The sequence below is a fragment of the Malaclemys terrapin genome, chromosome 7 (genome assembly GCF_027887155.1).
Source record: "Malaclemys terrapin pileata isolate rMalTer1 chromosome 7, rMalTer1.hap1, whole genome shotgun sequence".
Taxonomy (NCBI): domain Eukaryota; kingdom Metazoa; phylum Chordata; order Testudines; family Emydidae; genus Malaclemys; species Malaclemys terrapin.
Window position 1 is genome coordinate 28133 of NC_071511.1, and position 14452 is coordinate 42584.

At 41.4% G+C, this 14452-nt stretch overlaps 1 protein-coding gene across 2 annotated transcripts in view; it reads left to right on the plus strand.

Moving 5' to 3' along the window:
* Positions 1–14452, plus strand: part of CCDC51 (coiled-coil domain containing 51) — a 30845-nt gene that overhangs the window by 1109 nt on the left and 15284 nt on the right. The window contains exon 2 of one of the 2 annotated variants that reach the window (XM_054035548.1): positions 10038–10384. In XM_054035548.1, coding sequence (XP_053891523.1) covers positions 10076–10384 — 309 coding nt within the window. In that variant the 5' untranslated portion in view covers positions 10038–10075. Of the gene's footprint in view, positions 1–10037; positions 10385–13782; positions 13962–14452 lie in introns of those variants that run through there. The other variant, XM_054035549.1, reaches the window with a different exon arrangement.

The window sequence follows — 14452 nt, forward strand, 5'->3', positions numbered from 1 at the left end:
CTCGAGTCTTGCCGGGCTGGGGCCGGGATTTAAAGGGCCCGGAGCTCCTGTCACTGCGGGGAGCCCCGAGCCCTTTAAATCCCAGCCCAAGCCTGGCTACTGGCTCTTGCCGGTACGCCGTACCAGATTGGACTGGCTTACTTTCACCTCTGACGAAGATGGGTGAAATGAGAGTAGTGATAATAAAGAGGAATTATTTCAGCTCAGTACTAATGTGGACACGAGATTAATGGATATAAACTGGCCGTAGGGAAGTTTAGGCTTGAAATTAGACGAAGGTTTCTAACCGTCAGAGGGGTGAAATATTGGAACAGCCTTCCGAGGGAAACGGTGGGGGAGAAGGACCTGTCTGGCTTTAAGATAAAGCTAGATAAGTTTATGGAGGGAATGCTTTAATGGGATAACGTGATTTTAGTCAAATAAACAGCGTGCCATCGCTGGTAAATAGTATCAGTGGCCAATGAGGGGCTGGCTGGAGAATCTTGCCTACATGCTCGGGGTTCTACTGATTGCCATATTTGGGGTCGGGAAGGAATTTTCCTCCAGGGTAGATTGGCAGAGGCCCTGGAGGTATTTCGCCTTCCTCCGCAGCATGGGGCGGGGGTCGCTAGCTGGAGGATTCTCTGCTACTTGAAGTCTTTAAACCACAGGATTTGGGGACTTCAACAGCAGAGTCAAGGGAAAGGGGTTGGGACGGCTTTTGTGGCCTGCATCATGTGGGAGGTCAGACTAGATGATCATAATGGTCCCTTCTGACCTTAAAGTCTATGAGTCTATGAGCATCTTGGGAGAATGAGGATAATCAATGGGACATGGTAATACAGTAAAAGCTTTTTTAACTGGCATGCTGGGGAACGAGGGGTTCTGGTAAATTAAAAATGCCGGTTAACTCAGAGGGAGGGGTTTGGGGTGGATTTGTGCGTGGGAGGGGCTGCGTGGGAGAGAGTTTGGGTCCGGGAAGGGGGGGTGCTAACCTCCGGCAGCTCCCCGTCTCTGCTGCTCCTGGCGGAGGCACGGCCAGGCAGCTCTGCAAGCAGGTACGCTGCCTCCATCTGCAGGTGCCACCCCCTGCAGCTGCCATTGGCTGCGGTTCCCGGCCAATGGGCGGGGAGCTGTGGTGTCAGCGCTCAGGGAGGGGGGAGGACAGTGACAGAGTGCCTGCAGAGCCGCCTGGCCGCACCTCCACCAGGAGCAGCAGGGACAGGGAGCTGCTTGCAGGGAGCCGCTGGAAGTGAGTGCCCCCCCTCATCCAGCACCCCAAGCCCTTCCTGTGCCCCAACCCCCTGCCCCAAGCCCCCTCCCGGACCCAAACTCCCTCCCAGAGCACGCCCCGCAGCCCCTCCCACACCCCAGCCTCCTGCCGGCCCCGCACCAACCACACTATAAACCGGACTTTCAGTGCAGATCAGAAATGCCAGTTTATAGAGGTTGCCAGTTGGTGAAGTGTCAGATAAAAAAGCTTTTACTGTCCCAGGGTACAAAATATGTAGGAATGACAGAGTAGGGTGCACTGGTGAGGGAGTGGCACTGTATGTGAAAGAAAGCATAGATTCAAATACAGTAAAAATCTTAAATGAATCAAATTGTACCCTAAAATCTCTATGGATAGAAAATACATGCTTGAACAATCATAATATTGCAGTAGGAGTATACTATGGACCACCTGACCAGGATGATGATTGTGAAATGCTCAGGGAGATTAGAGTGGCTGCAAATGCAGGAAATGCAATAATGCAGGATTTCAACTATCCTCATGTTGACTGGGTACACTTGGAGCAGCCTGTCTTGGATACCACAATAGGAGAGGCAGTTTTTAATGTAGTCCTAAGTTTAGCATAGCATCTGGTCCAGGGGGTGACTATAGCTGAACTGCTTGGGGAAGAATGCCTAAGAAACCTACCACAGTAGCATTTAACTTCAAAAAGGGGAACACACCAAAAAAAAAAAAGAGTGAGTTAAATGGAAATGAAAAGGAACCATCACAACGGTGAAGTGCTTGCAAACTGCATGGAGACTATTTAAAAACACCATAACAGAGACTCAAACTAAATATATACACCAAAAAAAAAAAAAACAGTAAGAGAACCACAAAATGCCACCATGGCTACACAGCAGAGTAAAAGAGTCAGTTAGAAGCTGTGATGGGATGCCCGGGGTGCACCCTGGGACTGTGGGACCACTCTGCCCCCTTAACTCACCAATCTGAGTTGTCTCTCACAATGCATTACTGGTGACAAACAGCAAATCCCTCCAGGTGCTGTTATCACTCAGTACAACTCCATCCAGCCAGATTGCATGAATGCTCCCAGAGCCATTCACAAATTACACAGAGAAAGGCACCAGCCAAATCCCCCCAGCTGCCAGCCTTATACTACAGGGATGTACCATCTTGCACCACTCAAGATCCTTTCTTGTTCAACACTCGCCTTGGCTAATATCTGGTTGATCTCCAACTCACAGCATATTTTAGTGACAACCATACAACACAATCTCATAACTTCATACGTACCAATGATATACATATTTAGATAGAACAATGGCTTTCAGCAGATCATAACCTTTCCCATGATACCTTACACAGCATGGTTTATATGAAATATCACAATTATATACAAATGATGAATATGGAGATTACAGGGTGCTCCCCCGAGGTATAGAGTGTCACAGAAGCAAAAAAGCATCCTTTCAAAATTGGAAGTCAAATCCTAGTGATGAACATAGAAAAGAGCATAAACTCTTAAGTACATCAGAATCAGGAAGACTTCCAAACAGTCAGTGGGGCCACTGGACAATCCAAGTGCTAAAGAAGCACTCAAGAAAGACAAGGCCATCTCTTGTTATTAGTTTAGTCAGACTGAGAAGAATGGATCACCATCTACTGAGGTGAAGGCTATCCAAACTCTACAGCCTCCTTTCCCTGTAGAAGGTGGACCAATGTTTGATAAAACCAAAACACTCTACCTTACCCCACTTACCTAGCCAGAGGTTCACGTCCAGAATCTTCTGTCTTCCTTTGCTCATGGGACAGGAAGAATCCGAGAGAAGATCACTTGGACATTTTTCTTCTTCAGCACGCTTTCAAGTTCCCTGAAGTAATCTATTATCTGTGAAATAGTCCATGACACAGTGTCACTAGTGCCAATGGATCCCTTCCTATCAACTCAAAAACCTATCCAGTCTTAGAGTACCGAATCCCTAGCCAGGATCATCCGTCTTCCTTGGACGGTTGGAGAAATCTTTGTGGACAAGCTTGATTTTTCTTACAGGTTGGGCTGAGCTGCCATCCACAGAGATGTCCTGTGCATCTCTGAATTCCCTTGGACTATTTGTATCTAAAGAGGTATCTTCCATAATTTCTACACTGAGGACCTGGTATCAATTGGAAACTTCTAGCTGTGTGGAGTTCCTCCCTGTCCTCTTCTTTCTTGAAGCCACAGCCGCACATCCTTGACTGTCTCCTGCCATGTAAAATGCCATCTTGACCTACTGCCTCCGGTGGTTACGAACTGCGAGGCCACTTCTCTGAATTAGTCTCTCCCTGACTCCTTTGGTGGCCAACTCCTGGGAGCAGCTGGATGAATTAACAGGCTACACTCACCTCTGTAGCATTTCCCTGTCTGCCTGTATATATGTAGATGCACACACAGAGCTCCTGGCATTTGGGGGGAGAATGGGAGATCCTGGGATAGAGGGAGGAGAAAATGGGGGGCACACACAGCCCCTGGCATGGTGAGGGGGAGAGAATGGAGGACTGTTTTGGGAGAGGTTAGAATGGAGATCCCGCTTACAGAGGAGTGGGGGAAACAGGGAACACACAGAAACCTTGGCATGAGGGAGGCTGTGTGTAAAAAGAACAGAAAATACTCCTACTTTAAACGTTTGGGTTATTCAGTACTCCTTGAGTGAGATTAAAATAAGTACCCATCTATATTTGTCTCCTATTTGGGTATACTACGTTGTTTTTAAATTTTTACAGTTTACTACCTATGTAATGCCAATAACAAACAATTTGCATCTGCAATGGCTAAGTGACAATCTAAACACGGTCAATGTGAAACTCCTGAGTACAAAAGGCATCTGCAAGCTAATGTGTATAACGCAATCAACCATGCTATGGAAACTTTGCCCGGATGTGAAAAGAGATTGGCATTGCAGAGAGAACGTCGGTTAAATTACTATACGATGAAAAGTGGGCTAAAGCCTTAATTCCAATTGCAAGCAGACCACGGTGGATAAAAATCATATTTTTTTTTAAATAAAAAAAATCTGATTTTTTTAATTTAAATCATATTTTTTTTATAATGGTTTTTGAGGGAAATAACCTATCTAAAATGGTTTTAATTAAGATACATTATAGCTCAAAGATATCTCATCACGGAATAGGGATTATAAATTCTAATTCTATACTATGAGACAATATATTCATGTAATGCTTAAGAAAAGTTTTGTAAATGAGTTCCAATAGTGCATGGATTAGGGACCCAATTTTATGGGGCTCCAGGGGCTTTTGTATAGATTATTTAGGTTAATCTTTCTATCTACCCAATGGGACTCAGTCTAGAAGATACCATCAGAGATGCTTAGTTTTGCAGTTCTCAAACTGTGGATTTGTGTCTCCAGAGATAACGTGCTTGTTAACAGCAAAAATGTTTTTAGATAAATAATATGTCATGGTGAGAAATAACAGACCTCAACTCTGTTGCCCCTCTGCAAATTTGTGTACACAGAGTCAATCCCTTACCTCTCTCTAAAGTGCAAAGTTTCAAAAAGTTCAATGAATAGAAGATTGTTGGGTCCGGAATAGATCTGGATAAGGAGAAGAAGTCTGGAGATAAATGTGAGAAGAGAGGGACAGGCAGTAGAAACAAAAGTGTAACTGTTTGAGCAGCATATTCCAGAAGTCTTGAGGTCTTTCTGAGTGTAGCCTTCATTGATTTGACATCTTCCATACTATTCTCTTACTAGAAGGGAAAACCTATAATGGCAGCAGGCTGTAAAAGAGACCCAGTTTGGGAATATTTTAATGAAGTTCTTCTACCTGTGCGTAAGACAGGCATGTGTGCAAAATGCAAACAGTGCAACAAAGAAATGCAAGGCCTGGTTGCCCGAATGAAACAACATCATGAGAAGTGTTTCTTCTCAGGTGGAATCTCTGTTGAAGATGATGAAAGGAACATGTCTGAACATGCAGGATCTTCAGGTTTATAAACTTTTTTATTTCTTACTTCTTTCTTAAGGACTGCCTGTCTTCCTTCTGGACTATTCTTGAATTCTCATGTTTGAGCAAAAAATACAGCTATTACTCTATGGTACTATCATTTTAGATGCAGTTGTGATAAAAAAATAAACAGCTGAAATAGGCAGATCTTCCTTTTACAATTTCACCTTTAAAGTAGTACTGAGTATCAGTGACTGCAGTGAGGAATACTAAATGAGCTGCATTGACTTCTTTTGTTTAGGAGAATCCATCCTCAACATACAGTATTCTGAAGACTATCCAGCTTCAAGATCACCATCATTTTTTATAGTTTCAGAGTTATCTGCCAATGATAGTGTTTCAGTCACATCATGTATGTCACATAGCCACAGTATATCACTTGTAGCAAAAAGAAAAAAAATCTCCCTCATCCAGAAACAACCATAGATAAGTTTGTGATAAGAACCATCAGATTACAAAAAGAGGTAATTGATGAAAAAAATGCCCAGTTTGTTTATGCAACAAACTTTCCTTTCCACGTGGTTGAGAACCCACACTTCATTAACATGGTTCAGTCATTAAGAGCAGGATACAGTCCACCCAACAGAGCAGATGTTGCAGGCAAATTGCTGGTTAAAGTGTATGAAAGAGAAATTGAGCAGTGTGCAAAAGGTCTAGAGGGTGAAATTGTTAACCTGAGTCTTGATGGGCGGAGCAGTGACCACAATGATCCTGTTGTATGTGCTTGTGTGACAACAGAAGAAGGGAATGTCTTCCTTACAGAAACAATTGATACATCAGAAAATGCACACACAACAGAATACTTAAAAGAAGTAGCAGTAAAAGCTATAACAAACTGAAAAAAAATTCAAATATCTAGTACGCAGCTTGGTCACAGACAATGCAGCGAATGTATCCAAGATGAGAAGAAATTTAGAAGAGAGTGAAGAGAGTTCCAAGCTAATAACATACAGTTGCAGTTCTCATTTGATGCACCTCCTAGCCAAAGACTTCAGTGTTCCAGAAATAAAGGCTAATACTGAAATTGCAAAATACTTTCATAACAACCACTTTGCAGCAGCTGCTCTGAAAAAAGGGGGAGGAACCAAGCTAACACTCCCACAAGATGTGTGATGGAACTCAGTAGTGGGCTGTTTTGAGCACTGTATCAAGAACTGGCCTAATCTGATGACAGTTTGTGAACAAAATTGTGAAAAAATAGATGGCACTGTCATAGCCAAAGTTCTCCACATTGGGTTTAAGAGAAATGTTGAACGCATGCTAAGTACCCTGAAGCCTGTTTCTGTGGCCTTGAACAAAATGCAGGGAAATAGCTGTTTTATTGCTGATGCTGTTGAAATTTGGAAGGAACTAAGTGAGATCTTAAAAAGAGAAATATGCAATGATGGAGTTAAATTACAAGCATTAAAAAATGAATGGGACAAGCACTATCTCTAGCTCATTTTCTTGCAAATATTCTCAATACTCGGTACCAGGGTCAAACCTTAACTGCTGAAAAAAGAGAGTTGGCTATGACGTGGCCATCCATAGAATCATAGAATATCAGGGTTGGAAGGGACCTCAGGAGGTCATCTAGTCCAACCCCCTGCTCAAAGTAGGACCAATTCCCAACTAAATCATCCCAGCCAGGGCTTTGTCAAGCCTGACCTTAAAAACCTTGAATCATCCCTCCATAATGCCAACTATAATAAACTTCAGAGCTAAGGGTGAACCATTCAAGAAATATATGTTTGCTGATGATGTTTTAAAGCAAGTCACACCAGTGAACTGGTGGACATCACTTAAGCACTTGGTTTCAGAGACTGTTGAAGTGATAATCTCACTTTTAACAGCAGTAACTTCTTCTGCTGGTGTAGAAAGAATATTTTCTTCCTTTGGACTAATTCATTCCAAATTGAGAAATCGTTTGGGACCTGAAAAAGCAGGAAAGCTTGTTTTTCTTTTCCAGATTATGAACAAACAGGAAAATGAAGGTGAAGACAACTGAGTTAGCTGCAGAAGCCAATATTTTAAGTTGATCTGGCTGACCCAGTCCCTTTAATTTTTGTTGTTGTTTTTTTAAATATTTCATTTAACTATTTTAGGTAAAAACAATTTTAACAAAAAACAAACCTGATTTTAAAAAACTTGAATGTTTAACTAAATTCAAAAATTCATATGCTTGTTCTGTTAAAATATTTTATATGTTTACTGTTGAAGAAAAACATCCAGAATACATAATGTTGTTGTTCTTTTAGTTAAACAATTTAAATGTCTATCTGGTGATGTTCTCCTCCTAATACAGCATGGCAAGAAATCCTCCAAATATTAATGATTAACCTGTTGAATTGGAGGTAGTTCACCTCCCAATGACTTCATAAATATCTGCTTCAGTTACCTTTGGTAAATGAAATAACCAAACAATCATTCATTTTCTGATATAGCTGTAAAACTAATCTGAAAAGTTTTCAAAATAAATCTCTTTAAAAATGTATAGTGTGTACCTTCTAAAAATGAAACCTACATCTATCTCTGAGTTGTGAAGAATATGTATTAAGGTTATAACAACCAACAAGAATGCATTTTTATGTAGAAATACATGATTAAATCGAGTCTTCCTGACTAATGATTTAAATCATGATTTTAAATCAAATCCACCCTGAAGTAGACAGACGTAATCAAGATGATGATTGTTCTCTCTTTGATAAGCATCAAAAATCTCTAACATGGAATGAATGTGACAATTGTGATGAGAGATTGATAGGGGCTGTTGTAACTGATGACACTTGTAACTGACATAGAAAGTATAGAAATGCAATTAAATATTTTTTTCTGCTGAAAGTAACATGGATCCTGCCCACAGCCTCCTGAACTATGTACTCTAACTTTGGTTAAAGAACAGCGGATTGCTAGAGTATACCCTGTAGTATGTGTACAGAATTCTGTGTACAGAATTCTTGGCCAATGGTTTGGTTATAGTTAAGGCTACGATTTAGTCACGGAGGTCATGGCAGTCATGGATTCCGTGACTTTACCGGACCTTTGTGATTTCTTCAGCTTAGGCTGTCAGCAGCTGGAGCTGGGGCTATACTCCCCTGCCTCACGGCTTGTGGCGGGGGCTGCAGCTGGGGCTGTGCGCCCCTGTCACACAGCTTGTACGCTTATTTTTAGTAAAGGTCATGGACAGGTCATGGGCTCCATGAATTTTTGTTTATTGCCTGTGACCTGTCCACGACTTTTACTAAAAATAACCATGACAAAATCTTAGCCTTCGTTATAATGAACGGGTGATCAGCTTTCCACAGGCTGTCAACATTGTAGCAAGGTGTCTTCTACATTCATTGAACTCACTGCCTTCAGTGGTTATTTTGCATCACAATACAGTGGATGGACAGGTGAGCCCTTGCCTCCACTTGAGCCAGTCCAGCCCTCTGTTTTCACTTAAACTGGATAACACAGAGCACAGTCTACTTGAGCAATGAAACTTGTGACCCTCTAGTTAGTGTTTGCACTGGTGTGAGGAAATATATTTGAAAAAATCTTAACTCTAAGTTAATTAAACGAGGTGTGTTTGTGTGGCAGTTTATCAGCAGTCCCATGCAAAAAGCTTGTATTAATTTCCTAGGGTTTAAAAAAAAAAAGCTTAACCGGGGGCAGTCCTGTGGTGGATGGAAGTGCAGCTGCTGATGAGAATGTTTTATTGTTAAGCAGTTCTACATGACTGCTTCTCCATTGTAGGATAAAATCTGACCAAAAAAAAAAAAGTGCAGCTTCTGATTGAGATGGTTTTATCTATACACACCCAGCCTCATCAATCAGCAAGGAATCCTAAATCCTATTTAACTACCTGTTGCACCAGATCTACTTGGGACCCAACTTGCTACCAAGTTTTCTGTAGAGAGTCAATGTTTTTGTAAGATTTCTGTCAACAATGAAAACTAAAATGGCTATGGATAAATTTCAGCCAAAGTCCAATTTAAAAGATTTCCAATTAAAAATTGTAAAGTGAAGCCAAACAAAAATTCAAAAGGCATAGAAATTAATACTGAAATTTCACACTAATAGGGTATCTACTTTTGAAGGGGGAGTGGGGAACAATGTATACACCTTTCTAGCCTATTTCAGAAAGCAACCCTTTCTGTGGAGCCATTACTAGCTACTTTGATGATCTTGGTGGTTCATGTCTAGATTTTAGTTTTCCAGATACTCACATGTGGAAAAATTATGTTGAATACTAAATTTGGCACTCCCACTGTTTTACCTCTGCCCCTTGTGTATTTGTCTTTCTCCACCCCAGTATTTAATTTCTCTTGGGGGAAGGTGTCTTTCCCCCCCCCCCCCTTCACTGATCTTTTTTTGTCTTTCCCTTTTTCCCTCTGCTTCCCCTCACCTCCTCCCAGGATCAATAGCAGGAATGGAATAGTGCTAAGCTCAAGTGTGGAAGTGTATAGTAAACAGATCCATAGGTAAATTACTTCTGTGCTTGAGTGCTATGCTTCTTTGTGGCAGTTGCTATTGCTTCCAGTTCTGCAAAAGTCCACTACTCAAGGTCCCTTGAGTGAATTAGTAATCGGGAGGCATCATGGCAATATTTATGAATAGCAGAAAGGCAAGAATATATGGCAGAACTGCCATACATAAACATTTTGATGAAAACCATGGAAAGTATCCTAGTGCAGCCTAGGTAAGTAATGGTTAAGGAGCCATCATTAGTGTTAATTTATTGATTTTTAACAAGCACATATGAATCTTTTTACAGCCTTATGTAAGTTAGATTTAAGAGGTATGTATTCATTTCCTTTTCATTTGGTGACTCTTCTTTGCTTCTTTATCCTTGCAGTGGTGTTAATCAGTGATTGGATTCAAGATTTAGATCTCATGAGGTGTAATGGTACCATATCCTCAGTGTGGTATGGCATGCAATATCGCCATTCGTTTATACCGAGGAGCCAAAGAATGAATTTACATGTACTGAGGACTTACTGCTCACCAGTACCTAAGAGGCCTGAGACTAAGACTGCAGTGGAAATGGCCATGACACTTTTTCATCGGATGACAGAAGTAGGGAAAGTTTTGGGAAGAAACTCGCTCAAAAGAATCTCTACAACAGTCAAAAGTTGGTGGGATAGATATGAAGAGTTTGTTGGTCTTAATGAAGTTCGAGATGCTCAAGGAAAAGTGACAGAGGTAATACTTTGCATTGTTAACATACAGAGACAATGTGGAAGGCTAGAAGTGATCAGTTGTCTTGTTAAAACATAAGTTCTAGCTTTGAAATATAAAGGAAAACTGTTACACTTCTCTGGGGCACCCAGGGTTGGGAGGCTTCTCACCAACACCTGCCTTTAGCATGAGGAAGTGTTGTCTATCCTTGCTGTGGTTCAGTTCCCCAATATCACCAGCCTGTGGTTACACAAACACTGCCTTCCAGGGCTCCGCAGGCCCTGCTGTTTCTTTACAGGTTAATGATAGGTACACTCCAAACCCTGAGTCTTCCACGTATCCCTCTGGAGTGCCCAGCCTCTGTTCCACTGGATGCTTCCAGAATTAACAGATACCTACTTCCAAAAGAATAGTACACACCAACTTCCTAGTTTCACCTCAGGATCACCACTCTGCTCAATACACAGTCCTTAAATACGTTTTTAATGACAACAAGAAGTTTATTTAATGCTGAGCAAAGATTCAAATAATAACAAGTAGATAGAAGTATTGGAAATAAAGGATTATATATAAAATAAAATCATAACACTCATTCTAGAACCTACTAATGCCCACCAGCGTTTTTCAGCCAGATAGGCTGCCATGCTCTCAGCTTGTCACCTCAGCAAAATATTCAGAGTGTAGCTCTGTACCTATAGTTACAGTTATACTAGTTCAAAAATCCATGGTCTTCACTTGTAAACAGGACTTTTCCCCCTGCTGGTTTATTTCTTCCGTAAATTCCCTCTCAGAATGTAAATGGATGCCCATTGTGAACCAATACTCAATTTCCATGTAATCAGACATATAGATAAACGTCTCTTGCCTGAAGAAACCTGTTTTCTCACCTTCTGGTGACCAGACCAAAGACATAGACCTTAAGAGCATAGTTTTCAGTATATACATGTAACTCCTTACATGTTATCAGTACTTTCACAATTATTATGAAGACGAGTGTGACACAGGCTTTCAGTAAAGACCTCACATGACCCTCTTTGGTGAGCTACTATGTAGATACCAGATCTAGGGGATTCCTGTGAGCTAGGACTCAAGTGATTAACTCAAAAAAAATAATTGCAATTAAAAAAATTAATCGCAGTTTTAATCACACTTTTAAACAATAGAATATCAATTGAAATTTATTAACTATTTTGGATGTTTTTCTACATTTTCAAATATATTTATTTCACTTACAATACAGAATACAAAGTGTACACTTTATATTATTTTTATTACAAATATTTGCACTGTAAAAATGATAAAAGAAATAGTATTTTTCAGTTCACCTCCTACAAGTACCATAGTGCAATCTCTTTATCGGGAAAGTGCAACTTACAAATGTAGATTTTTTTTGTTTTGGTTTGTTTGTTACATAACTGCACTCAAAAACAAAACAATGTAAAACTTTAGAGCCTACAAGTCCATTCAGTCCTACTTCTTGTGCAGCCAATTGCCAAGAGAAACAAGTTTATTTACATTTACAGGAGATAATGCTGCCTACTTCTTATTAACAATGTCACTTGAAAGCGAGAACAGACGTTTGCATGGGACTTTTGTAACCGGCATTGCAAGGTATTTACGTGCCAGATATGCTAAACATTCGTATGGCCCTGCATGCTTTGGCTACCATTCCAGAGGACATGCTTCCATGCTGATGACTCTTGTTAAAAAAATAATGCGTTAATTAAATTTGTGACTGAACTCCTTTGGGGAAAATATATGTCTCCTGCCTCTATGTTTTACCCGCATTCTACCATATATTTCATGTTATAGCAGTCTCGGATGATGACCCAGCATGTTGTTCATTTTAAGAACACTTTCACTGCAGATATGGCAACACGCAAAGAGGGTACCAATGTGAGATTTCTAAAGATAGCTACAGCACTCGACCAAAGATTTAAGAGTCTGAAGTGCCTTCCAAAATCTGAGAGGGACGGGGTGTGGCGCATGCTTTCAGAAGTCTTAAAAGAGCAACACACTGATGCGGAAACTACAGAACCTGAACCACCAAAATTGAAAATCAACCTTCTGCTGGTGGCATCTGACTCAGATAATGAAAATGAACATGCATCGGTCTGCACTGCTTTGGATCATTATCGAGCAGAACACGTCATCAATATGGACGCATGTCCTCTGGAATGGTGATTGAAGCATGAAGGGACATATGAATCTTTAGCGCATCTGGCACGTAAATATCTCACAACGCTAGCTACAACATGTCATGGAGTCCCCAGGCGATGCTCTGGAACTGCTCCCTACAAAGCCAGTCAGGACTCTGGTGAAGTCTCCTCTCTGTGAGCAGACTGTCTTCAGGGCAAGAAGCTCACACGGCTTCACCTTCCTGGGTCTGACCGTGGAGCATTCAGCATCCTCTGCCCCTCTGTGCACTTCCCACAGCGAGTCTGCCCAGGCGGGGTCCTGGGGAAGCCAGAGGGTCCTGCACCCCAACTTTGCAGTCAGACATGATGCTTAACCAGCCAGTAAAACAGAGGTTTATTAGATGACAGGAACACAGTCTAAAACAGAGCTTGTAGGTACAGAGAACAGGACCCCTCAGCCGGGTCCATTTTTGGGGGGCAGTGAGCCAGACACCCACGTCTGCACTCACTCCACGTCCCCAGCCAGCCCCAAACTGAAAAACTCTCCAGCCCCTCCTCCTTTGGACTTTGTCTCTTTCCCGAGCCAGGAAATCACCTGATCTCTTTGTTCTCCAACACCTTCAGCTGGCACCTTTGGAGAGGAGGGGCCCAGGTCATTAGTTGCCAGGAGACAGAGTGTTGGCCATTTTCTGTCCAGCCAGCATCACATCTGCCCTCTAGGGCTCTGCAACAATCACACCCCCTTCTCCCACCACCTAGATACTTAAGAACTGCATAGGGGAAACTGAGGCACCCACACAGTATTCAGAGAAAACATTATGAACACTTCATCACACAACAGTGCCATGCAAACACCTGTTCTCACTTTCAGGTGACTTTGTGAACAAGAAGCGGGCAGCATTATCTCCTGCAAATGTAAACAAACTTGTTTGTCTGAGCAATTGGATGAACAAGAAGTAGAACTGAGTGGACTTGTAGGCTCTAAAGTTTTACATTGTTTTATTTTTGAATGCAGTTATTTTTGTTATGATTCCTGATGTCAGATTTGTGTCCATTAATTCTTTTGCGTAGAGACTGTGGTTTTGCCAATGTACACGGCAGAGGGGCACTGCTGGCACATGATGGCATATATCATAATGTGATATATGCCATCATGTGCCAGCAATGCCCCTCTGCCATGTACATTGGCCAGACCGGACAGTCTCTACGCAAAAGAATTAATGGACACAAATCTGACATCAGGAATCATAACATTCAAAAACCAGTAGGAGAACACTTTAACCTGTCTGGTCACTCAGTTACAGACCTGAGGGTGGCAATTTTGCAACAGAAAAGCTTCAAAAACAGACTCCAACGGAAACTGCTGAACTTGAATTGATATGCAAAGTAGATACAATCAACTTAGGCTTGAAGAGAGACTGGGAATCGCTGAGCCATTACAAACATTGAATCTATCTCCCTATGTAAGTATTCTCACACTTCTTACAAACTGTCTGTACTGGGCTATCTTGATTATCACTTCAAGTGTTCTTTCTCTTACTTAATTGGCCTCTCAGAGTTGGTAAGACAACTCCCACCTTTTCATGCTCTCTCTATGTGTATATATATCTCCGCTATATATGTTCCATTCTATGCATCCGAAGAAGTGGGCTGTAGCCCACAAAAGTTTATGCTCAAATAAATTTGTTAGTCTCTAAGGTGCCACAAGTACTCTTGTTCTTTTTGCAGATACAGACTAACATGGCTGCTACTCTGAAACTTGAAAAATGCTATTTCTTTTATTTTTACAGTGCAAATATTTATAATAAAAAATAAAGTGAGCACTGTATTGTATTCGTGCAATTAATTTTTTAAATCATGTGACAGCCCTACTGTAAACCTTATTCATCCCTGTACCCCCTGCTAGTTGACACCGAGGTCTCTGGGTCACAAAGACTGCAGATACAGTACTCAG